Here is a 26,124-nt window from a genome sequence, read left to right on the forward strand (position 1 = left end):
ATTTATTTGAGAGGTAGAGTTACAGAGAAAGAGGGGAAGAGACTGAGAGAAAGGTCTTCCATCTGCTGGTTCTCTCCCCAAATGGCTGCATCAGCCGGAGCTGAGCTGTTCTGAAGCCAGGAGCCAGGAACTTCTTCTGGGTCTCCCATGCAGGTGCAAAGGCCCAAGGAGTTGACCATCTTCTACTGCTTTCCCAAGCCATAGCAGAGAGCTGGATTGGAAGAGGAGCAGCCAGGACTAGAACCATATGGGATGCTGGCATCACAGGCAGAGGATTAAGCTTCTGCACTATAGTAGAGTCTGAGCGTGTTTCTTCACAAAAAATCATTCATAACTCCAAAGGCATTTCTAAATTATTTATAATACACATGTAATATATTATTTATAATACATATGTAACACCATGTTATCATTTATTTATTCTTTATCCAACATAAGTAGAATTAGAAGGCTCAAAATTGCAAGAATGAAAATTTTTTTGAAAACTTTACATTTTTCTAAGTTTCTAAGAGTTTGAAAAATTTCATGGGTTTTATATCTGAGATATTACTTATTAATCACTTATTAATCAATAATCCTAGTTATATAATGATCAACTCATTTCTCGCTGCCATGCTATCTTAACTTGCTTAATTTGTGGAGGAGCTTTAAAAATTGGATCCCAGTTGTATTCTGGTGATAATAGCTTAGTGGGTTTATTGACAAAAAGATATTTGTTTAGGTGCTTTTCATATGTACTATTAACTTTATTTGTGGCATCAAAATTAATTCTTGTTTGATATTCGTTAAAGAATCTTAAAAGCTCATGGGGTTTGCCACCAAAAGTTGCACCATGATAATAAAAATCGCCCTGTCCATATGGGATGAAAGCTGATGATCTGTGTCTTCTCTCATAAGGGAAATCATTAACATTCTGAAAATACCACCATGAGTGAAGCTGAGCTACAGTTCTGCCCAGGGTTTCTACTCCAAAGTCATTCTTGAAGATCTGATTTGCAGTCATAGAAAAGAGAAAATTGACTTCAAACTGGATGTAATCTATAATATATGTCCTTAAGTTCATCATGTATATGAAATCAGGGTCATTCCATGTATCTTCTTTGTAAGTATAAAATATCTTGAATGTTCGAAGGGGGCCTAATTCTAAAATAGGTGTTTTGGTGATTTCATGATCAATGAGGATATAAAAAATAACATTGTAGCCAACCATAAAGTGCTTATCAGCAGATTGCAGGAACTGTTTCAATTGCCAATTAGCAAGTCTGTGAAAAATGAAACAAGAAAACAGAAAAAAATTATTTTGTAAAAAATTACAGCAGAAAACATGCCATTTAAACATGCTGTCTAACATAAGTGTCAATGATGATTAGGATAGGGACAGGCATTTGGCCTGGCAGTTAAGACACTGACTGAGGTGTACACATCTCATACAGGGGAGCCTGAGTTGATATTCCAAATCCACTCCTTGTTCCAGTTTTCTACTAATGTGCACGTCCTGAGAGGCAGCAGGTGATGGGACAGGTGATTGATTTCCTACCACCCCACATAGAGGACCTGAGTTGAGTTCTTGGCTCCTGGCTTCAGCCTGGCCTAGTCACAGCTATTGTGGGCATTTGGAGAGTGAACTAGCATATGGGAGCTCTGTCTCTGTCTTCTCAATTAATTAATTAAAAACAAGATAAGGATAGGAAGAAGCTGAACCTACAGCTTCCATTGCATTGGTTAGTGAAATAGACTGCAGTAAATTTGAAGACCTGAGAAGAGCCATAAAATTTGCTGTGGATAAAGGGAAAGAAAACCTAAGGGATACTGATGAAGAGATTCCCAAGTAGTGTTAAGGACTCAGCCAAGGATGGAGAAAATAACCGCTATAAATAGTTATGTAGGTCAGCCAGAAATAATTATTAGGGTTAATTATATTAGTTATGTGGATGTAGAAAGTCCACATGTGCTCATCCTATTTTTTTTCCAAATAAAAATGAACAAATAGTAGCACTTACTTTCCATGAGCAAATACAACCAAGCCTATAGTAATATTCAGCCTCTTATAATATTCTTCCAGAACCTTTCTATTATAAGTTCCTTCCCATATGATTGGAGCATTCCAGTCAGTTGTTGTTTTAACATCAGAACGTTTTCTGTTGAACAAACAAGAAATAAGTTAAGCAGATATTGTTTTATTCTGACAGAAGAAGTTGTTGTCCAAGTGATAATAGCTAAATGATTACAAAGTACTTACTATGGGACAGGCACTGTGTTTAATTGCTTACATAACTCAAGTAATCTTTGCCTTGTCCTCTAAAGTAAGCACTAATATTATCCTTATTTTTCATATGATGAAACTTAGTTACAGACTGAGCTAGTAAATCACTTTGTATCACACAGCTAATAAATGTGGAAGTCAGGATTCAGATCCACCCAGTGTGGCTTCTCAGTCTGTTAGTCATTATACCATACTGCCTTTTGAACCTAGGGATTATTTTCTTTGCATTCTGACTATAACTTAAATTAGGTTAACCCAGTGGCTGAACATTTCTGTGATGATTGCCTGAAGTGGACAGCACCACTGCTTCCGAATGTATTATTGGTGTTTCCCTCCTCTTTCTCCTTATTCTTTTTCTCTTTCATCTTTTCTTGGAAGATCTAGCATATTACTTTTCTTTTTTTCCCTAATGCTTTAGGCTCATAAATGTAACCTGGAAGAAAATAATGAGAGAAAAGCATTAAACTTTCTTCTAATAATAACATGATAGTGGAAGTAACAGCATTAGTAGTGATAAATAATTTGGCAGAAGGCAAAGCATTAAAACTATCAAAGCAAATTAAGGACTTCACTTTGGGGCCTGGTGTTGTGGCTCAATGATTTAAACCTCCACTTGCAATGCCAGCATCCCGCATGAACACTGGTTGGAGTCCTGGCTGCTCCATCTCCAATCTGGCTCCCTGCTAATACACCTGGGAAAGCAGTGGAAGGTGACCCAAGTGTTTGGGCCATAGCCCACCATGTGGAATACCTGGATGGAGTTCTAGGCTTCAGACTTCAGCTTGGCCCAGCCCAAGTCGTGGTCATTTACAGAGTAAACCAGTAAATGGAAGAGATTCTCCACCCCCCGCCCCTCACTCTCATTCTCACTCTGCCTTCCAAATAAATAAATCTTAAAAAAAAAAAAAAAGCCACTTTGGGCTGGTCCCGTGGCTCACTTGGTTAATCCTCCGCCTGCGGCACTGGCATCCCATATGGGCGCCAGGTTTTAGTCCCAGTTGCTCCTCTTCTGGTCCAGCTCTTGCTGTGGCCTGGGAAGGCAGTGGAGGATAGCTCAAGTGCTTGGGCCCCTGCACCTGCATGGGAGACCAGGGAGAGGCACCTGGCTCCTGGCTTCAGATCGGTGCAGAGCCAGCCTTAGCGGCCATTTGGGGAATGAACTAACAGAGGGGAGACCTTTCTCTCTGTCTCTCTCTCTCTCTCTCACTGTCTATAACTCTACCTGTCAAATAAATTAAAAAAAAACAACACAACTTTGGAAGGAATTGAATACAAAATGAGATGTCATTCTGCTATTTGTCATTGTCGATTTAATTTCTTTTCAGAGGAGTGTTTTATTAATGTTTGTATCAGTATTAGATTTTTTATTAATTTATCTTCATTGTATTTAGAAAGAGAGAAATATCTCCCATCCATATGCTGGTCTACTCCTCAAACTCTATCTGGGTCTCCCATGTGGATGGCAAGAACCCAGGTTCTGGAACTATCACCTGCGTCCCCCAGGGTGTGCATTAGCAGGAATCTGGAATTGGAGGCAAAGCAGGGGCTCCAAGCCAGGCATTCCAGTATAGGATGTGGGCATCCCAAGTGGTGCCATAGCCACTGCAGCAAATGCCTGCCCCTGATTATAAGTTTTAATTACAAATTCAAACTGTGACAAGGATAGGATTTGGAAATCCTTACCAGTATATTAATAATAGTCCTAATAATAATAAAACCTTCAGAAGAGCCCCTCTTACTGTTTTAGAGATTCTTTAACTTATACATGTATTTATTTTTATACAGTTATTTTAGTTATTTTTATATAATTTTGAATTCTATATTTATACTTTTATTTGATTTGCAAATCTCAAAATCTACCTTTAAACTGGCCGGATGTATCCTGTCGTAATGACGACACTTACAAATGAGGTGAACACTATTTTCTTGAGATGAATGAATTTGAGGATTATCCCTGTTTCCTCATTAGGTCAGATTAAAGGTTTGCTACCAAAACGAAAGAAAAAGTCTCTGAAAGCAGAGGCAATTAAAACCCTGTATTAAGTAATTTTTAAATAAAATATAAAATACAGAAGAATTAGAAGACTTAATTTATGTTATAGGTGTGAAGTTTTTTACCTGGGAGGTAAATGCTGGCCAGAGTGCATCCTATACAAAACAGGCTGTCAGTAATCTCATGGCCAAGATGACCAGATTGTCTATATGATATGGTATGTATGATAAGATATTGTCTGTATGATATTGTCTGATATGTTAGATACCTTCCCTGGTCACCTTTTTGCTAACTTAGCGAACCTAACTACAAAGTGGCCCCGGCTACAGGAATGGAGACTGTGCATGGACTCAGTAGCATGTGTATCATCATACTAAGGCTGGGCTGTAGTCAGCACTGAGTGCCCAGCCTGTCACGGCAAGGCCCAACTCTAAGCCTGCAGTGTGCCACTATTTCCCAAGGAGACCAGCCCAGCTCTCTGATACTAGCTGATTGGTTATATTAGACTCCATCATAAATGTGGCAGCACCTTTTCCTAGGGAAGATAGAACGTTCTGATACAGATTTGTTTCCCTTCTCTACAAATCTGCCAGCTTGGTTAACTTGCAGAGTATCTTATCCACTGACTTGCTATCACACACATTGTCTCACCCAGGGTATGCATTTTATCTTGAAGGTAGTGTGGAAATTGGCTTATTTCTATAAAGTTCTCTGGTCTTGCTGTGTGTTGCACTGTCCTAAAACAGTTGGCCTGGTAGAAACTGGAATGATGCACAAGCCTCAATTTTAGTACTAGTTCATAGATATTTTCCCTGAAATATTGAGGTATTGTCCTGTAGTGTTCTACCCGTGCTTTGAATCAGTGATTAATATGAGATGCTGTTTCTTCCAAAGCTAAAACACATAGTTCATCAGGCAAGGTGGATGTAGGGATGATCCTGCTCATGATTTTATCTGATAACTCATTTATGAAATTTTGCTTGCCATTGTTATGACCATGGTTTCTGTGAGTTTGGAGTTTCTAGTTCCCAATGGAGGAATCCTTTAGAGGATAAAGTCATGGCTCTATGAAACTAATAACAGGTTATTTGATGTTACTCATGCTGCTGAACTAGGAGATAGCAATGGTGTTACTGTACTGACTGGGGTGACTGACCCCCATCACCAAAGAGCCATTAGGTCGCTGTTACACAGTGATGGCAAGGAGGGCTGCACATAGAACCGAAGGGACTCTTTGGGGTATCCTTTAGTATTCCCATTTTCAGTAATAATGATCAATGGGAAATTGAGCCAACTCAAAAAGGTGGGCTCACTACAGGATACACAGTCTTCAGGAATGGAGGTTTAAGTCACACGATCAGATAAGAAAATTTCCCGGGCCGGTGCCGTGGCTCACTTGGCTAATCTTCTGCCTGTGGTACCAGCACCCTGGGTTCTAGTCCTGGTTGGGGTGCCAGATTCTGTCCCGGTTGCTCCTCTTTTGGTCCAGCTCTCTGCTGTGGCCCAGGATGGCAGTGGAGGATGGCCCAAGTGCTTGGGCCCTGCACTCGCATGGGAGACCAGGAGGAAGCACCTGGTCCCTGGCTTCGGATCGGCGCAGCGCGCTGGCTGTGGCAGCCATTTTGGGGGGTGAACCAACAGAAGGAAGACCTTTCTCTCTGTCTCTCTCTCTCACTATCTAACTCGCCTGTCAAAAAAAAAAAAAAAAAAAAAAAAGAATAGTGCCCATAGGAAGTATGAGCAGAGGATAAGAAAACCATGAAACTGATTATTAATTACTTCTTTTTACTCTCATCCGTCTGAACAGCAACAGAAGTGGGACTGTAGCAGTGATCTGTTATGTTAGTTATTTTCTTGCCTTTCCCTGTTACCTTCTATGAAGAAAACTGGAGATGGCTAATATTACAGTTTAGGTTCTAAATGGGATTATGACTGAATTCCAAATAACTTGAGGCTATTCAGTAGCTGATGGGAATTTGTGTTCCTTCTGTTTTGGGAACATGGCTTTGTCCTTAAGTGAAGGTTAAGGAATGGCAAAAGGGGGGATTGTGTTTATTATTCTCCCTGTCCATCACCACCCCTGCTGTGCCTGGCTGTAAGCTCTGAAAGCAGGCTGATCACCCAAATGCCTTCATCTGTGGCCTCCAATGGGTTCTGCTAATGGCAGGCACCAGAATAAGGTAGAAGACAGGAAGATAAAGAGGTTGGGTTATCTTCCTCCTCTCCCTCTAGTTTTGTTGAAATGTTGACAGTGACCAGGCCTTCTAAACCTATAACTTATATTGGTGGCTTTTCTTTCCTGGTCTCCAGTATTATCATCTTTCCTTTGGGCCTAAGGGAGTTATAGCTTCCTATTGTTGTAAGTCTCTGAGTATCTCCGTATCCCTTGTTGGATCTCTAAATCTTGCTCAAATCTCTGCAAACAATCCTATGATTAAAGTTACTATACCTCACTTGAGTTGCTTCTTCTATACCCTGACAGATTTGGTATGTTAGAAGGTTAGATAGCACTGAAAAAGGCCTGAGCAGATGACATTCAGCAAGACACAAGGTGACCTAATCAAAAAGTACAATATTTTCCATATAGCTTCACAGGAAGAAGTTATATATATATATATATATATATATATATATATATACATATATATATAAAACAACACTAAGTTGTTATATGTAAGTATATATAAGTTTTATATATATAAGTTTTATATATATGTATATGTATACGTATACATATACATATATATGTATATACATATACATATATAAAACTTATATACTTACATATATGTAAGTATATAAGTTTTATATATAAGTTTTATATATATGTATACGTATACATATACATATATATATGTATATACATATACATATATAAAACTCTCTCTCTCTCTCACTGTCCACTCTGCCTGTCAAATAAATAAATAAATAAAAATAAATTAAAAAATTTTAAAAAAGATTTATTATTTATTTGAAAGGTAGAGTTACAGAGAGATAAAGAGAAACAGAAAGAAAGAGATTTTACATCTGCTGTTTCATTCCCCAAATTGCTACAATTACCAGGACTGGTCTTGGCCAAAGCCAGGAGCCAAGAGCTTCACCAAGGTCTTCCACATGGGTACAGAGGCCCAGGGACTCTGACCTTCTTCTGCTTTCTCAGTTGCATTAACAGGAAGTTGGATTAGAAGAAGAGCAATCAATAAGTGAATCAGTGCCCATATGGGATGCTGGCATTGTAGACAATTGCCTAAACCATTACGCCACAGCACTGGCCATACAATGTGTTATTGGAGTCAATAAGCTAATATTTTGTTGAGGATTTCTCATCTATAGTTCTCTTGTATCTTTTCTGGTTTTAGATTTAAGATAATGCTGGTCTCATAGAAAAAGTTTTGGAGGATTCCCTCCCTTTCAATTATTTTGAATAGTTTGAGAAGAATTGGAACAAAGCAAAAATAAACAAATGAGAGTACATTGAGCTAAGAAGCTTCTGCACTGCAAAGGAAACACTTAACAAAGTGAAGAGGCAATTGACCTAAAGGGAGAAAATATTTGCAAACCATGCAACTGATAAACGATTAATATCTGGAATCTATAAAGAACTCAAGAAATTTAACAACAGCAAAACAAAAAATCCAGTTAAAAGTGAGCAAAGGACTTGAATGGGCATTTTTCAAGAGAGGAAATTCAGTTGGTCAACAGAGACTTGAAATATTGCTCAGGATCACTATCAGAGAAATGAAAATCAAAACCACAATAAGGTTTCCCTCACCCCAGTTAGAATGGCTCTCATACAGAAATCAACGAACAAGTAAATGCTGGTGAGGATGCTGGGATAAAGGCACCTTATGCACTGTTGGTGGGAATGTAAGCTAGTGCAGTCATTGTGGAAGACAGTATGGAGATTCCTCAGGAAGCTGAAAATAGATCTGCCATATGACCCAGCCATCCCACTCCTGGGAATTTACTCAAATGAAATGAAATCAACATATAAAAGAGTTACCTATACCCCCATGTTTATTGCAGCTTAATTTACAGTAACTAAGATATAGAATCAGCCCAGATGCCTATCAAATAATGACTGGATAAAGAAAATATGGTATGTACACACTATGGAATATTTCTCAGCCATAAAAAATGAAATCCTGTCTTTAGAAACAGAATGGATACAACTAGAAACCATTATACTTAGTGAAATAAGCCAGTCCCAAAAAGACAGATACCATAAATTTTCTCTGATCTGTGGTAATTAATAGAATACCAAAAATGTGTGATTATTTGCATTGCAATCTGCATAAAATTATTCCTGTGCATAAACTGTTGAGAGAAAATGGCTTAAAGCCTGAATGATTTTTTTTTTTTTTGACAGGCAGAGTGGACAGTGAGAGAGAGAGACAGAGAGAAAGGTCTTCCTTTGCCGTTGGTTCACCCTCCAATGGCCGCCGCGGCTGGTGTGCTGCGGCGGCCGGTGCACCACGCTGATCCGATGGCAGGAGCCAGGTACTTATCCTGGTCTCCCATGGGGTTCAGGGCCCAAGGACTTGGGCCATCCTCCACTGCACTCCCGGGCCACAGCAGAGGGCTGGCCTGGAAGAGGGGCAACTGGGACAGAATCCAGCGCCCCGACCGGGACTAGAACCTGGTGTGCTGGCGCCGCAAGGCGGAGGATTAGCCTAGTGAGCCACGGCGCCGGCCTGCCTGAATGATCTTAATTATTATCTTGTAGCCACACAGAAAGTATTTAGATGTTACATTGTCATTGGTTCTATTTTATCTAAAGAAATTATGAATGATTAATTGACAGGAAAACCGTGTATGGGTGAAATGGTCATTTTCCCACTCAATTATTATTTATAGCCATTATGTATACTCTCACTAAACTAGGGTCTTTTTGCTTTTTACTTGTTAAAACTTCTTTGGAGAAATATAAGCCTTTTTACTGTGAAGTAAATTTAAAATGTGTTCTCTCAAAAACTAAAAAATGAATTAAAGGTAGAAGGAAGGAGAAGGACAGACAAGGATAAAATATCATTAAGTTCTTAGACTTGGGTCTGTAAATTATGTTGAATATGTTAAAATTAAAATAAAATTAAAAATGAAACAAAAAGATAGAATGGGATATTATCAAACCAAAAACCTTCTGAATAGCAAAAGAAACGAGAGTGAAGAGACATTCTATAGTATGGGAGAAAATATTTGCAAATTATGCTTCTGACAATGGGTTAATAACTCAAATATATAAGGAACTAAAGCAACTTACTAGCCAAAAAACAAATAATTCAATTTTAAAACCAGCACTAGATCCAAATAGCCATTATTCAAAGGAAGACATTCAAATAGCCAACAGGGACACAAAGAACTGCTCAACTTCACTAATATGGAAATGCAAATCAAAGTCAGAGTGAAGGAGTGGGTATTTGGATTAACAGTTAAGATGCTGGTTAAGGTGTTCAGATCTCATGTCAGAGTGCCTGGGTTTCATATCTTGTTCTGTCTCCTGGCTCCAGCTTCCTGCTAATGCAGACCCTGGGAGGCCGCAGAGATGCTGCAAGTAATTGAGTTCCTGCCACCTTCATGGAAGACTTGCTTTGATTTCCAAAGCTTCTAGCTTTGTCCAAGCCCATTCCCAGTCATCGCAGACATTTGAGGCGTGAATCAGCAGATAGAATCTCTCTCTCTCTCTCTCTCTCTCTCTCATTCTTTGCCTTTCAAATAAATTTTTAAAAAGCACACAGTGACATATCACCTCACTCCAGTTAGACTGGCTATTACCAAAAAATAACAAGTGCTGGCAAGGATATGGAGAAAAGAGAACCCTGCACTCTGTTGACAGGTATGCCAATTAGCAATGCCATTGTGGAAAACAGTATGGAGGTTCCATCAGTCCCACTACTAGGTATATGCTCAAGGGAAATGAGAGCAGTCTATTGAAGAGAAATCTACAGTTATGTTTATTGTAGCACTATTCACAATAGCCAAGAAATAGAAACAATCTAAGTTTCCATAACTGCTGGATGGGTAAAGAAAATGTGGTACTTATATACCATGGAATACTATTCAGCAATAAAAGGATGCAGTCCTGTTGTTTGAGACAATATGACTGAAACTGGAGATTATTGTGTTAAGCAAGATAAGCCAGGCACAGAGAAACAAGTACTTCATTATCTCATTCATATGTGGAATTGAAATATTTGATCTTATAGAAGTTGACAGTAAAATGATGGTTACCAGCTGTTGGAAAGAGGAGGGAGGGAGAGATGGGGAAAGGTTGATTAATGGGCACTAAGGTACAGTTAGATAGGAGAAAGAAGTTATGATGTTATGATGTACATAGGATGACTATAGTTAATAATAAAATACTGTGTATTTCAAAAGCTAGTAGAAAGGACTTTGAATGCTTTCTACATAAAGGAATGATAAATATCTGAAAATATACGTATATTTACCCTAATCTGAACATTATACAATGTATACATGTATTGAATCATCACATGGTACCCATAAATATATATAAATTTTGTATCAGTTAAAAACAAAAAAGTTTAAGAAGGAAAAATAAGCTCAAACTCTATAATAAAGAAATGCAAATTGAATTGAGATATTTCAACTATTTTGCCAATAACAAAATGTTTGATATTACTAGACTAATATAGAGTGAATAAATAAAACAAGTAAAATATTACTAACATTTATCAACTGTAGATTAACAAATGAATGGTACAATTTTTAAAGGGCAATTTATCAACTTGAATCAAAATATACATCATTATAACTGATGATTCCACCCAAAGGATTTATCTGACAGATAAATTCATACAATGATATACAAAAATATATATACGTGAATGTTCACTGAAACATTTACAATAGCCCCCAAATTGTAAATAATAAAAAATCAATAGAAAATTGACTAAACAGATTTGATACATGTTAAAGGAAATATTACAAGACCATTGAGAAGAATGAAGTTTTCCCTGAGTGTTAATGGCAAAATCAAGAGGTGTCATTAGGGGCTGGCATTGGTACAGTAGGTTAAGCTGCTGCCTACAACAGTGGCATCCCATATGGACGCCAGTTCTATTCCTAGCTGCTCCACTTCCTATCCAGCTCCCTACTAATGTGACTAGGAAACAAACAAAAGAGGCCCAACTGTTTGGGCCCTACTCCCTGTGTGGGAGACCTGGAGAAAGCTGCTGGCTCCTAGCTTAAGTCTGGCCCAGCCCCAGGCATTATGGCCATCTGGGGAGTAAACTGGCAGATAAAAGATCTCTCTCTCTCTCTCTCTGTAATGCTGACTTTCAAATAAGTAAATCTTTTAAAAAGGTGTCATTAATGGAAATTTCAGAATTTCAGGTTGCTTCTAAAGACATTTTTTTCTTTTCCCTTACTAATACCAGAAGTGTTAAATCAGATAGAGTGCTATAGCTTTCTTATTACAACCCTTAGTTGTCTGATTATTGATAAAATAGACCCTATAAAAGACCCAATATAAAAAGCCTTAAAAGTAACAACTTTTTTTTTTTTTGATGGGCAGAGTGGACAGTGAGAGAGAGAGACAGAGAGAAAGGTCTTCCTTTTCCGTTGGTTCACCCCACAATGGCCGCTGCGGCCAGCGCACTGCAGCTGGCACACCACGCTGATCCGAAGCCAGGAGCCAGGTGCTTCTCCTGGTCTCCCATGCGGGCGCAGGGCCCAAGGACTTGGGCCATGCTCCACTGCACTCCTGGGCCACAGCAGAGAGCTGGACTGGAAGAGGAGCAACTGGGACAGAATCCGGCACCCTGTCCGAGACTAGAACCTGGGGTGCTGGCGCTGCAGGCAGAGGATTAGCCTATTGAGCTGCGATGCCGGCCAAAAGTAACAACTTTAAGCCCTAGAGACTTCCCAAGATAGCTGCAATTTGATGACAGAAAAGCCAAACATATGTCTTTAAACTGAATTATATCATTGTTATTATATTATGAGTTGAATTTTTTGTTCATACTTAGAATTAAACCAGGCAGAGAGCTGAGGTTCTTCTACTTGATCATTCCTAGATACAAAGAGAAAATCAAGTTAAAAATAGTCCATTTATTTGACAAATATTTGTTAAGTTGCTATGTATGACTAAGGCATGAGAAACACAATTTGCTGCTTATGCTATAAGTAGGAACATTTAGATTTAGCTCCTTCCCTCTCCTAGGAAGCTAACAGGAAAGAAAATGTTCAGTAGACAATTACAGTACAGGGTAGTAAGTGCTGATAGGGAAAAGCAAAACTCCCTGGGATCATGTAGGTGGGGCATCCAACATAAAGTTGACGTTAAAGGAAACCTCTTGGTGAAGAAAACACACTAAGCTGGATTGGAAATATAAGAGCTAGTGAAAGAAAGTAGTGTATGTTATAGAGATCATAACCAAAGGTTAGGAAGGCCAGGAGGAGTATGATATTTGAAGGGTGGGAGGTGTATATATTTTAAAATTAACAGAGCAGGAAGAAAAATGTATTTTCAGATAAAAATGCAAATTTAATTCATTTGTCAATCATTATGCGACAAATGGGATTGGAATAAGAATGCAAATGTTTGTCTTTGACTTTGTTTTTTTCTTCTAAAGATTTTATTTATTTATTTATTTGAGAGATAGAGTTACAGACAATGACAAGGAGAGAGAGAGAGAGAGAGAGATGTCTTCCATCTGCTGGTTCACTCCCTGATGGCTGCAACGGCCAGAGCTGTGCTGATCTGAAGCCAGGAGCTTCTTCCAGGTCTCCAACATGGATGCAGGGGCCCAAGGATCTGGACCATCTTCCACTGCTTTCCCAGGCCACAGCAGAGAGCTGGATCAGAAGAGGAGCAGCCGAGACTAGAACTGGCACCCTTACGGGATGCCAGTGCCTCAGGTGGAGGATTAACCTACTGAGCCACAGCGCCCACCCCTTGTCTTTGACTTTCATTGAAAGATAGGATCCACTTAAGGTTTTTTTTTTTTTTTTTAGTTCTTTTAAGTTAATTATTCAACTTACAATGTTGTTATTAGGCAACTTTATTTTACAAACTTGGGATATTTTGCAAAATGAAAAGAGTAACTTTAAGCGAGTTGTGCTCTGGAGAGATGGAGTAGTTGTAATTTTCCCTACGTCTTCCACTGAATACAGCTAAAAATCCTAGATGTTATACGCAAAGCGTAAGACTCTCAAAGGTAGAGAGCAGAAAGAAGATGAGTTAGGGACCTAGTGACCTAACAGTTAACATGGTGGTGAGTTTCCTGGGCTATTCTGTCATATATATACCAACATGTATACTAGAGAAGCCAGCAATCCAGAAACATCAATGCCAGAAGAGCCCTAAGAAAATCCTGCTCTGTATTAAGGACCTAGAAAAGTGCAACCCAGCAAGACAGAAAAATTTTAGACACTAACCAGTCTACACAACCAGATGGCATAGAAAAATTGTGACCTCTACCTCTACTCCCCTCAGTAGAGGTCAAGTAGAGACTTGCCCTACTGTAATGAGGCTCCCATCTCCTCTTAATTGATGTGGAATGAAAGGAGAATAAAAGAGGTTACTTAGAACTTTGATCACTGCTCAGCAATTAAGGCTATCTCCAAATGGTGTCAGTGGATACCAGGCGGGGAGCCTGAATTCCTATCTCCGCTTGTCAATAGATAGGTGTTCCCAGCCCTCAAACTCCTATTCCTGGTTTCAATGGGACAGAGTAGAAAAACAAATTTTGCCATCAACTGACAGTAATGAGGCAATGTCAACCCATTTCCCAGCTGAAGCAGTGTCTGGAATCTCATAATATGAACCTAAAATATCCAAGTTTCATTTATTAATTTTATTTAAAGTCTACAACTTTAATGTATTTCATGTATATAGAGACTCAGGAACATGGTGATACTTCCTACCCTATCCTATTTCCCGCCCACACTCCAACCCTTCTTCCTCCTCCCTCTTCTATTCCCACTCTTAATTTTTTCAAAGATGTTTTCAGTTACTTTATAATCATAAGGTTAACCCTATAGTAAATAAAGAGTTCAACAAATAGTATGAAAAAAAAAACATTGTTCCTCAATAGTAGAGACAAGGGCTGTAAACAATCATTGAATTTCAAAATATCCATTTTACTCTCTTACATTAAATTTTAGGTATTCTATTAGTTACCCCAGATCAAGGAAACATATGATATCTGTCATTTTTGGACTGCCTTATTTCACTAGTATAATGATTTCCACTTGTATCCATTTTGTTGCAAAAGACAGGATTTCTTTTTGTTTGTTTGTTTGTTTTTGAAGCTGGGTATAGGGTATATACACAATAATTTATTTATCCAGTCATCAGTTGATAGAAATCTGGGTTGATCCATATCATAGCTATTGTGAACTGACTTACAATAAACATAGAGGTATAGAAAACTCTTTTTTTCAAAGATTTATTTTTATTTATTTTAAAGACAGAGTTATATAGAAAGGTAGAACCAGAGAGAGAGAGAGAGAAAGAGAGAGAGAGAGAGAGAAAGGTCTTCCATCCACTGGTTCACTCCCTAAATGTCTGCAATGGACAGAGCTGAGCTGATCCAAAGCCAGGATCCAGGAGCTTCCTCCAGATCTTCCATGTGGGTGCAGGGGCCCAAGGACTTGGGCTATCTTCTACTGCTTTCCCAGGTGATAGCAGAGAGCTGGATCAGAAGTGGAGGAGCCGGGACTCAAACTGGTGCCCATATAGGATGCCAGCACTGCAGGCCAGGGCTTTAACCTGCTGTGCAAGAGCACCTGCCCCAGAAAACTCTTTTATATAGTTTGGATAAATTCCCAGGAGTGAGATGACTGGATCATATGGTAGGCCTATATTCAGATTTCTAAGGTATCTCCATACTGTCTTTCACAATGGCACAAGTTTACATTCCTACCAACAGTGGATTAGGGTACCTGTATCCCAACATCCACTCCAACATTTGTTGTTGATTTCTGTGTGAGAGCCATTCTAACTGGGGTGAGGTGAAACCTCATTATGGTTTTGATTTGCATTCCCCCGATGGTTAGTGATCCAAACATTTTTGCATGTGTCTGTTGATCATCTGAATTTCCTTTCTTTAAAAATGCCTGTTCAAGTCCTTTGCCTGTTTCTTAACTGGGTTGCTTGTTTTGTTGTTGTTGAGTTTCTTGAGCTCTTTATAGATTTTGGATATTAATCCTTTATTAGTTGCATAGTTTGGAGATATTTTCTCCCATTTCTGTTGGTTGCCTCTTTGATGAGTGTTTATTTTTTAGTGCAGAAGCTTCTTAGCTTGATGAAATCCCATTTGCCAACTTTGGATTTGATTGCCTGTGCTTCTGGGGTATTTTCCAAGAATTCTTTACCTACACCAATGTGTTGCAGAGTTTTCCCAATGTTTTCTAGTAATTTGATGATATTGGGTCATAGATTTGCATCCTTGACCTATTTTTGAGTGGATTTTTGTATAAGGTGTAAGGTAGGGGTCTTGTTTCATACTTCTGCATGCAGAGATCCAGTTTTCCCAGTACCATTTGTTGAAGAGACTGTCCTTGCTCTAGGGGTTGATTTTAGCTCCTTGGTCAAATATAACTTGGTTGTAGATGCATGGATTGACTTCTGGAGTTTCTATTCTGTTCCATTGATCTCCACATCTGTTTTTGTGTCAGTATCAGGTTGACTTGATTATAACTGCCCTGTAGGATATTTTGAAATCTGGTATTGTAATGCCTCTGGCTTTGTTTTTGTTGTATAAGATTGCTTTAGCTATTCAGGGTCTCTTGTGTTTCCATTTGAATTTTAGCATCTTTTTTTCTAGATTTGAGAAGAATGTCATTGGTATCTTCATTGGGACCACATAAACCTATAAATGTCTTTCAGCAGTATGGACATTTTGATGATATCAGTTCTTCCAGTCCATGAACATGGAAGGTTTTTCCACTTTCTTCTGTCTTCATTTCTTTTTTTAATGTTTTGTAATTTTTATCATAGAGATCTTTAACATCCTTGGTTAAATTTATTCCAAGCTGTTTAATTTTTTGTGGCTATTATGAATGTGATTGATTTTGAAAGTTATTTTTCAGCCATGGCATTGTCTATGTATACAAAGGCTATTGATTTTTGTGTTAATTTTAAGTTAAGCCATTTTACCAAACTCTTTTATGAGTTCCACTAGTCTCTCAGTGGAGCTTTTTGGATCCCTTATATATAGAATCATGTCATCTACAAACAGGGATAAGTTCAACTTCCTCCTTCCCAATTTGTATCTCTTTGGTTTCTTTTTGTGGCCTAATGGCTCTGGCTAAAACTTCCAGGACTATATTGAATAGCAATGGTGGAAGTGGGCATCTTGGACTGGTTTCTAGATCTTAGTGGAAATGCTTCCAAATTTTCCCCATTCAATATGATGGTGGCTATGGGTTTGTCATAAATTGCCTTGATTTTGTTGAGACATGGTCTTTCTAAACCCAATGTACTTGAGGATTTTATCACGAAAGAATGTTGTATTTTATCAAATGCTTTCTCGGCACCCATCAAAATAAATTATATGGCTTTAATTCTTCAATTTGTTAATGTGATGTATCACATTTACTGATTTGTGAATGTTGAATCATTCCTACATACCTGGGGTAAGTCCCAATTGGTCCGGGTGAATGGTCTTTCTGATGTGTTGTTGGAATCAATTAGCTAGTACTTTGTTGTGGATTTTTGCATCTAAGTTCATCAGAGATATTGAGCTATAGTTCTCTTTGTTGTATCTATTTCTGGTTTAGGAAATAAGATGATTCTGGCTGCATAGAAGAAGTTTGGGAAGATTTCCTCCCTTTCAATTGTTTTGAATAGCTTGAGAATTGAAATTAGTTCTTTTAATGTCTGTTCTTTTAATACAGCATGAAGCCATCTGGTCCTGGGCTTTTCTTTTTTGGGAGGGACTTTATTACTGATTCAATTTCTGTCTTGGTAATTGGTCTGTTTATGTTTTCTGTCTTCATGACTGAATTTTGGTTGGTCATATGTGTCTAGGAATCTATCCATTTCTTCCAGGTTTGCCAATTTGTTGACATCCAGCTCTTTGTTGTAATTTCTGATGATTCTTTTTATTTCTGTGGTGTCTGTTGTAACATTTCCTTTTTCATCTCTGATTTTATTGATTTGGATCTTTTTTCTATTTTTTTGATTAGTTGGGCCAAAAGTATGTCAAGTTTGTTTGTTATTTCAAAAAACCAGCTTTTCATTTGACCTTTTGCATTGTTTTGTTTCAATTTTGTTTATTCTTTAATTTTAATTACTTATTTTCTCCTACTAATTTTGGCTTTCATTTGTTGTTGTTTTTATAGGTTCTTGAGATGCACTGATGGTTCATTTATTTGGTACTTTTGCAATTTCTTCCTGTAGGCACCAATTGCTGTAAACTTTCCTCTTAGCACTGCATTGCTATATCCCATAAGATTTGATATGTTGTATTGTCATCTTCATTTGTTTCCAGAAATATTTTGATTTCTCTTTTGATTTCATCTATGACCCACTGTTCACTCAGGAGCATGTTATTCAGTCTCCAGGTGTTTCCATATATTCTAGAGATTCTTGAGTTGTTGATTTCCAGCTTCAACCTATTGTCGTCAAAAAGGATGCATGGTATGAATTTTTTGGATTTGCTGGGACTTGCTTTATAGCCTAGCATGTGGTCTATCCTAGATAAAGTTCCATGTACTAGTAAGAAGAATGTGTATTCTGTAACTGTGGGATAAAAAGTTCTGCAGAAATCAGGCCCATTTGGCCATAGTGTCAATTAACTCTGTTGTTTCTTTGTTGATTTTCTGTCTACTTGATTGATGAAAATTGGGTGTTGAAGTCCCCCATTACTGTTGTATTAGAGTCTATGTCTACCTTTAGATCCATTAATGTTTATTTTAAATAGCCAGGAACCCTGTAATTGGGTGCATATACATTTATTATACTCATATTGTCATGTTGAATTGATCCCTTAATCATTACATAGTGCCGTTGTTTGACTCTTAACAGTTTTTGTGTTAAAGTCTATTTTGTTTGATAATACCTGCCTTTTTTGCTTTCCATTAGCATGGAATATCTTTCCATCCTTTCACTTTCAGTCTGTGGGTATCTTCGTTAGTGAGATGTGTTTCTTGTAGGCAGCAAATACATGGGTTTTGTTTTTTAATCCATCCAGCCAGTTTGTATCTTTTAACTGGAGAGTTGAGGCCATTTACATTCAAGGTGACTATTGATAAGTAATGACTTGGCACTGCCATCTTTCTTTTTTTCTTTCTTTCTTTCTTTCTTTCTTTCTTTCTTTCTTTCTTTTTTTTGACAGGCAGAGTTAGACAGTGAGAGAGAGAGACAGAGAGAAAGGTCTTCCTTCCGTTGGTTCACCCCCAAAATGGCCACTACGGCTGGCGCACTGCGCCAATCTGAAGCCAGGAGCCAGGTGCTTCCTCCTGGTCTCCCATGCAGGTGCAGGGCCCAAGCACTTGGGCCATCCTCCACTGCCTTCCAGTCCAGCAGAGAGCTGGACTGGAAGAGGAGCAACCGGGACAGAATCTGGTGCCCCAAATGGGACTAGAATCCTGGATGCCAGGGCCACAGGTGGAGGATTTGCCTAGTGAGCCATGGCGCCAGCCTGGCACTGCCATTTTTCCATAAATATTTTTATTGTTTGCTTTGGATTTGCTTTATACTTTTACTAAGAGATTTTCTGCCTTCACATTCTTTCTTAATGGTGACTTCCTTTCTGTGTTTCTGTGTGTAGCACATCCTAAAGCATCTTTTGTAAGGCTGTATGAGTGGTGACAAATTCTTTCCATTTCTCTTTGTTGTGGAAGGTCTTTATTTCACCTTAATTCATAAATGAGAGCTTTGCAGGATATAGTATTCTGGGTTGACAGGTTTTTTTCTCTTAAGATTTGGATTATGCCTCTCTATTCTCTCCTAGCCTATAGAAGTTCTGATGAGAAGTCAGCTGTGAGTCTAATTGGATATCCTCTGAAAGTAATCTGATATTTCTCTTATGCACTTTTTAGAATCTTTTCTTTATGCTGACTGTGGGGAGTTTGACTACAAGGTGTCATGGTGAATATCTTTCCTGATCATGTCTGTTTGAATTTCTGTATGCTTCCTGTACTTAGATGTCCCTTTTTTCCCCAAATTAGTTAAGTTTTCTGTAATTATTTCACTAAAAAAGCCTTCTAATTCATTCTCTCTTTCCATGCCTTCAGAAACTCCTAAGACCAGTATGTTGGGTCACTTGATAGTATCCCATAAATCTCTGACATTGCTCTTTCAGTTTTCTAATTTCTTCTTCCTTTTTTGGTCTAACTGTAAAATTTTCAGATTTGTCTTCTAACTCAGATGTTCTTTCTTCTGCCTCACGGCATCTGTTCTTCAGGCTTTCCACTATATTTTTACTTGTTCTATTGAATTCTTCATTTCCAATATTTTGTTTTGATTTCTCTTTAAAATCTCAGTTTCATGGGAAAAATTTTCATTCATGCCATGTTTGCATTTTTTAGTTCATGAATTTGCTTCTGATTACTTCTAGATAATCCTATGATTAATTTTTTGAATTTCACTTCTGGCATTTCATCATTCTATCCATCTTCACATTCTAATATCAAAGTGTTGTGTTCTTTTGGGGGCATCATACTGTCTTCTTATTCTTGTTTCTCAAATTGCTGTGTTTATTATTAGGCATTTGTGGTAATACTGGGGTGTGTGTGTGTGTGTGTGATAGCTTTTATCTTTGGATTATGCTTCTATGGCTTAGTGGGGTGTCTCCTCTCTCAGTGAAAACCCAGAGGCATATGCTGGGTGTGGTCAGGGAGCTCTGATCAGTGCTCCAGGGTGAGGGGAGTGTCCAAGGTGATGCCCAAGTTGGGTGTGGTAAATCCTCTTTTTTTTTTTTTCTCAAGTCAGAGGGGAGGTTTGTCCAGCTCTGTTGGCATAGTCTCACACTCAATCTCCACTCCTAAAAGGAGATCCAATTCTTGGGCACTAGCCACAGTGGGTACAATTTTTATCCACACTGTCACAAAAACCACAAAAGGATCTATGCAGTCCTCAGAATGAACACAGATCCTGCAGCAATGACCCTCACCAGGGAATCAGGGAGCCCTGAGCATGCGGAGCTGCCCACAGCAACTGCCCAAAGTCCCAGCCAAACCCTGAACCCTCCCACACAGCCACAGTGTTTCCATAGTCCTGACACACAAGGCTCCCACTGTCATGAGCACCCATCCCCCTGTTAATTCTCTCAGCCATAGTCAGGCATCTCCTCTCAGCTGGTTACTGGGCTCGTGGACATGAGCTGGTGCAGCTGTTATGTTTTTCCAAAATTGCACCTGCCCTCTCTTGGCTGGTTATAAGACACTGGTCCAAGTGGTCAGGAGAGAGAAACATGCCCCCTCTTTTTTCCCTCTATGTTGGCAGGTATACTCTTTCCAAAAGGGCTCCAAGCTGGGCCCACACCAGGCTCTTCTCACAGCTTTATCGCCAGTGGCTTGGGCTGCTGCAGTCTAGTCTCACCTTACTCCAGAGCTGGTGCTGAGGTTCTCAGCTGCTGGGAGCCCGGGCTGTGCACATCCACACCCTCCACATAGGTTCACAGTGTCCCCCCAACTTGTGTGGAGTTTCTTCTGCCATTTTCTCCCTAACCCTTCCCTGAAATTGCACTCTTGCCACATTTTTTAACTATCCTCCCCTAGACTAGAGCCATAAGCTCCCTCCCTATTCTGCCATCTTTTTCATTATCCATTGCATTTTTTAATTTCATTTATTGAATTCTTCATTTCTAATATTTCATTTTGATTTCTCTTTAAAAATCTCAACTTCATCAGAAGAAGTTTCATTCATATCATGCATGGATTTCTTTACTTCATGCATTTGCTTCTCATTGCTTCTGAGTAATCTTAGGATTAATCTTTTGAATTCCATTTCATACATTTCATCAGTCTCTTCATCTTCACATTCTACTATTGAAATGTTGTTATTTTCCTTTGTGGAGGTCATGCTGTCTCCCTTATTGTTTCTTGAATTTCTATTTATTTTTAGGCATTTATGGAGATACTCGTTGATTTTTTTCTTATGATGGCTCTTTTCTTTGAACTGTGCTATGCCTCTGTGGCTTAGGGAATGTTTGCACTTTCAGTGAATACCCAAAGGTGCGTGTGGTGTGTGGTAAGGAGCTCTGGTCAGTGCTCCAGGGTGGGGCAAGTATCCAGGGTGACACCCAAGTTGAGCATGGTAGATCTCTTGTCAACAGAAAATGGGGGGTGAGGAACAGTATGGTAACCTCTGTTGGTATGATTACTCCCTCATCACCTCTCTTCCAAGGTGAGCAATGCCTAGGTTTAGCCCTCTGTGGGTGCAGTCACTTGTGTTGCTGTATGAACCACACAAAGAATCTGTGAATCTGTGAATCCTCACTGAGTACAGATCCTGCTGCAATGACCTGCACCAGGCAGTCAGGAGGCTCTAAGCATATGGAGCTCCACACAGTGATTGCCCAGAGGCCCAGCTACACCTGTGCCCTCTCTTGCAGTCAGAGTCCCCACGGTTTCATCACACAAGGCTCCCACAGTCACAGGGTACAGAGGATCTGCTCTGCCCTACTAGCCTGCCTGGTCCACAGAGAGGCAGACATTCCCAGAGCCAGCTGCCTGTGGGTATTCTGCCTAGGTGGTTTGAGCCCCAGGACCTATGGTATGTTGGGAGGCTTGGGGCACCTCACGTCCTACGTGGGTGTGCAGCTCCCTGTCAGTTCTCCCAGCCAGACTCAAAGTGGAGAACGTATATTTTTCCCTCTGCTAGTCTCTGGGGCACGTGCATACACAAGGGCCACTGGCCGAATGTTGCCTTCTCCCTGCCAGTTTCACCAGAGCTGCCACCACCAGTGCTGCTGAGAGGATGGCGTCTTATCTCTGCCAGTTACTGTGCACATACACAAGGGCTGCCGCAGCTGCCACTGATGCCCAAAATGGTGCCCGCCCTCTCTCAGCCAGTTGCCAGGTGTGGTTTTGGGGGGACTGGGTGAGAGAACCGTGTCCCCCTCTTTTTTTTTTTACTGGACCAGAGGGTACCCTCTGCCCCTTAGGGTTCCGGTTCAGACTCACACATGCTCTCCCTCTGGCTATGTCAGCCGTAGCCGTGGCACAGGTTGCTGCAGTCTGATCTCAGCTCAGTCTCCCACTTTCTCCCACTCTCAGCTGCTGGAGTAGTTTGTTGTGTATGTGTTCGTGCTGCACGTCCACACCTTGCACGTAGATCCACGATGTTCCTCTTCCTTCCACAGAATTTCTACTGCAGTTTCTCTCTAACTCTCCCCTAAGAATGTACTTCCTACACTTTTTTTAATGCCGTTCCCTATTCCACCATCTTGAAATTTCAATATCCAGCTTTAAAAAAATTAATCATACCAAGAAACCAGAAATACCCCACCTTAAATGAGAAAAGGTGATCTGTGGATGCCAATTATAGCACAGACAATAGAATTATGAAAATTTTAAAAATACTTCAGTAAGCAATTAGAAACACACTTGAGATGTATGAAAACATAGAAAGTCACAACGAAGAAATAGAAATCCTTACCAAAGGTATAGAAGAAATGAGGGACTGGTGCTGTAGCACAGTGGGTAAAGTTGCCTGCAGTGCCAGTATCCCATATGGGCGCCAGTTCAATTCCCAGCTACTCCACTTCCAATCCAGCTCCCTGCTAATGTGCCAGGGAAGGCACTGGAGGATGGCCAGAGTGCTTGGGCCCCTGCACCCATGAAGCTCCTGGTTCCTGGCTTCAGATCAGCCCAGCTCCAGCCACTGCAGCCATTTGGGGAGTGAACAAGTGGATGGACGATTTTCTCTCTCTCTCTCTCTGCCTTTCAAATAAATAAATAAATCTTAAACTTATAAGTGGATAGTCTCAACAGAATGGAGAGGACAGAGGAAAGAATTAATGTGCTTGAAGATGGAATAATAGAAATCAATATGAATGACAGAAAAAAACTTTAAAAAAGAACAAACAAGAGCCTTCATAGAAGAAGAGAAAGAGGTTAGGGCTGAAAAGTATTTTTAAAAATCAATGCTTGGGGGCCGGTGCTGTGGCTCAGTAGGTTAAAGCCCCCATCTGCAGTGCCAGCGTCTCGTAGGGACACCAGTTCGAGTCCCAGCTGCTCCACTTCTGATCCAGCTCCCTGATGATGGCCTGGAAAAGCTGTAGAAGATGTGCTTGCACCTGCATGGGAGACCGGAAGAAGCTCCTGGCTCCTGGCTTCAGATCAGCTCAGTTGCAGTCATTGTGACCATTTGGAGAGTAAACCAGTGGATAGAAGACCTCTCTCTTTTTCTCTCTGTCTCTCCCTTTCTCTCTCTGTTGCACTGCTTTTCAAATAAATACATAAATATTTTTAAAAACTTGTTCATTGTCTGCAGGAAAAGGTATCGTAAAATTTGGAAATGTGTGCATATATATATACATGTCCGTATAAACGCATATACATATATATACACACACACATACATATACACGTGCATGTAATATTTCTGAACTAATACACAAGAGATTTATCAGTGGTTGCCACTAGGGAATTCAGTCTGATTTTTTTCTTCTTTCTGCCTAACATCACCATGAGAATCCATTTGACTCCAGCTAGTTTGGCCTCAACTGTTTGTAGAATATTTATAAGACAGATTCTTACCAACAGACATAGATCTTCTGTAGGTGATTCTTCATTCTTTAGATAAATAAGAAGAGTCATTTTAGTCTCAAATTTGAACAAAGGCTGATTGCAATTAGAATAGCAAAAAAAAAAACCCTAAAATTAAAATTCATTAAAATTCATTCATTCACTCACTTGTTGGCCATATACTTACTAAATGCTCACTATTATGCCAGGCATAATGTCACTGTTCTAGAATACCAAATCCAGGCCTGCCATTAGCTTATGGTCTATGTCTTTCCTTTTGATTAATATGGACCTTAATTACCTTCAAAAGGATGATATGAATACTCTTACAAGTGATTGTAAATGTTTCCCATTAAAGTACAATACCCCTGGAGGGCAAATGATCTGTGGAGCTAGATACCAAAATGACAGGGTTAATTTTAAAAGACATTAACTCACACAGTATAGCTGCTTTTCAAATAATATCCAGTAACATTGCAGTGGTTGTAAAGGAGATCATAAGGGAGAATGTGGAGGAAGTAAGAACTTGAATTTTTTTCTATGAGAGAATTTCAGCAGCTTCATAAATTTGACCCCCAGGACAGCCATGTTTCTACAGCAGATTGCTTTCAGTTTTGTTTGCATTAGATGAAGCTTTGATGTAGTTTAAAATTTATGTAAAACTATCCTTCTATTTTGCTTTATCTCATTATAATATAAAATAGGGTATTTCTGACATATTTTTCTTTGTTTATTGTCTCTCCTCTCAACCTAGAGTGTAAAGCTACATAAGAGCATTGGTGCTGGATCATTGCTGTTTTTCCAACTCACAGAACAGAGCCTGGCACCAAAGTGGTCAATAGGTGTTTACTGAATGTTAATAAAAATGAAACAATTGGAGCTGGCATTGTAGCACAATGGATTAAGCTGCCACCTGTGGTGTGGCATCGGATATGGGTGCCGGTTCAAGTCCTGGCTGCTCCACTTCCAAGCCAGGTCCCTACTAATGTGCCTCGGAAAGCAGCAGAAGATGGCCCAAGTTCTTGGGCCCCTGCTACCCAAGTGGGAGACTAGAAGATGCTCCTGGCTTCAGCCTGTCCCAGCCCTGGATGTTGTGGCCATTTAGGGAGTGAACCAGTGCATAGAAAAACTCTATCTCTCCTTCTTTCTCTGCAACCCTGCCTTCAAATAAATAAATCTTTTTTTTTTTTTTTTTTTTTTTGACAGGCAGAGTGGACAGTGAGAGAGAGAGACAGAGAGAGAAAGGTCTTCCTTTGCCGTTGGATCACCCTCCAATGGCCGCCGCTGCAGCCGGCGCACCGCGCTGATCCGATGGCAGGAGCCAGGATCCAGGTGCTTTTCCTGGTCTCCCATGGGGTGCAGGGCCCAAGCACTTGGGCCATCCTCCACTGCACTCCCTGGCCATAGCAGAGAGCTGGCCTGGAAGAGGGGCAACCGGGACAGAATCCGGCGCCCCAACCGGGACTAGAACCCGGTGTGCCGGCGCCGCAAGGTGGAGGATTAGCCTATTGAGCCACGGCGCTGGCTTCAAATAAATAAATCTTTAAAAAATTAAATAATTAGTATATTTGTTCCCCCAAAGAAAAGAGAATTTCTGACTAATGTAGGAATTGTTATTACTATCTTTTGGACAAAGCTCAGCATTTTAAATCAACTCTGCCAATCATTAAAAATAATTATTTATTAATATTTTATATTTACCTGAAATGATGTTCAAGGTGTATCAGTGATAAAACAGATAGAATCAGTACTAGGAATTTTCGTCTAGTACTCATTCTTTCCTAGAAAATAAGGAGAAAAGTTTTTTTTTTAAGCTAAAAACTACTTCCTTGCCATTTTCTAACGATAAATTAATTTATGGAAATTGGGCCACCAATTTAAGGATCTGATTGTAGATCACTCAGCCTTAGGAGGCAGGCATACTTGGGTCAGGGAAACCACCTATACTGTTTAAAGTACCTGAAAGTCTCTTAGGATGTCAGCATATCCTTTTATGATCAGGAGCAAAATGTCTATAATATTTCTTTTGTGTTGCTCTGTCAAAGTCCACTCTGATTACATAAAAGAAATTCAGTAAAACTCTTCTATTTCACTTGCATTTCTGTGAAAATTAAATGAGGTAACTCTGAAGATACCTGTATGTGCTGCCCCAAGGTTGATTTATACATATATTATTTTTATTCACCTATATAGTCAGACCAAT

At 39.5% G+C, this 26,124-nt stretch overlaps 1 protein-coding gene and 1 long non-coding RNA gene across 2 annotated transcripts in view; one reads left to right on the forward strand and one right to left on the reverse strand.

Moving 5' to 3' along the window:
- On the reverse strand, positions 1–25,965 carry LOC100349703 (N-acetyllactosaminide alpha-1,3-galactosyltransferase-like 1). Its single transcript, XM_051855709.2, has 6 exons — positions 25,881–25,965; positions 25,623–25,702; positions 23,934–23,969; positions 12,241–12,288; positions 2,001–2,138; positions 1–1,262 (listed from the first exon to the last, which is right to left on the reverse strand). Exons 2-6 carry the CDS (start codon positions 25,694–25,696, stop codon positions 593–595), a joined length of 966 nt encoding a protein of 321 aa, XP_051711669.1. The 5' UTR covers positions 25,697–25,702; positions 25,881–25,965; the 3' UTR covers positions 1–592.
- The window catches only part of LOC127493200 (uncharacterized), a 150,399-nt gene that overhangs the window by 26,859 nt on the left and 97,416 nt on the right, over positions 1–26,124 (forward strand). The gene's annotated exons all lie outside the window — the stretch shown is intronic.

Source organism: Oryctolagus cuniculus, chromosome 1 (assembly GCF_964237555.1).
Source record: "Oryctolagus cuniculus chromosome 1, mOryCun1.1, whole genome shotgun sequence".
Lineage (NCBI taxonomy): Eukaryota > Metazoa > Chordata > Mammalia > Lagomorpha > Leporidae > Oryctolagus > Oryctolagus cuniculus.

Excerpts from the sequence above, each read along its gene's own strand:
- LOC100349703 (XM_051855709.2), bottom strand. The coding sequence starts at position 25,696 with ATGAGTACTAGACGAAAATTCCTAGTACTGATTCTATCTGTTTTATCA. Across the intron at positions 12,289-23,933 it reads CAGAAGATCTATGTCTGTTG|GAATGATCAAGTAGAAGAAC; the intron begins GTAAGAATCTGT and ends CTTTGTATCTAG. Across the intron at positions 1,263-2,000 it reads GTTGTATTTGCTCATGGAAA|ACTTGCTAATTGGCAATTGA; the intron begins GTAAGTGCTACT and ends CATTTTTCACAG.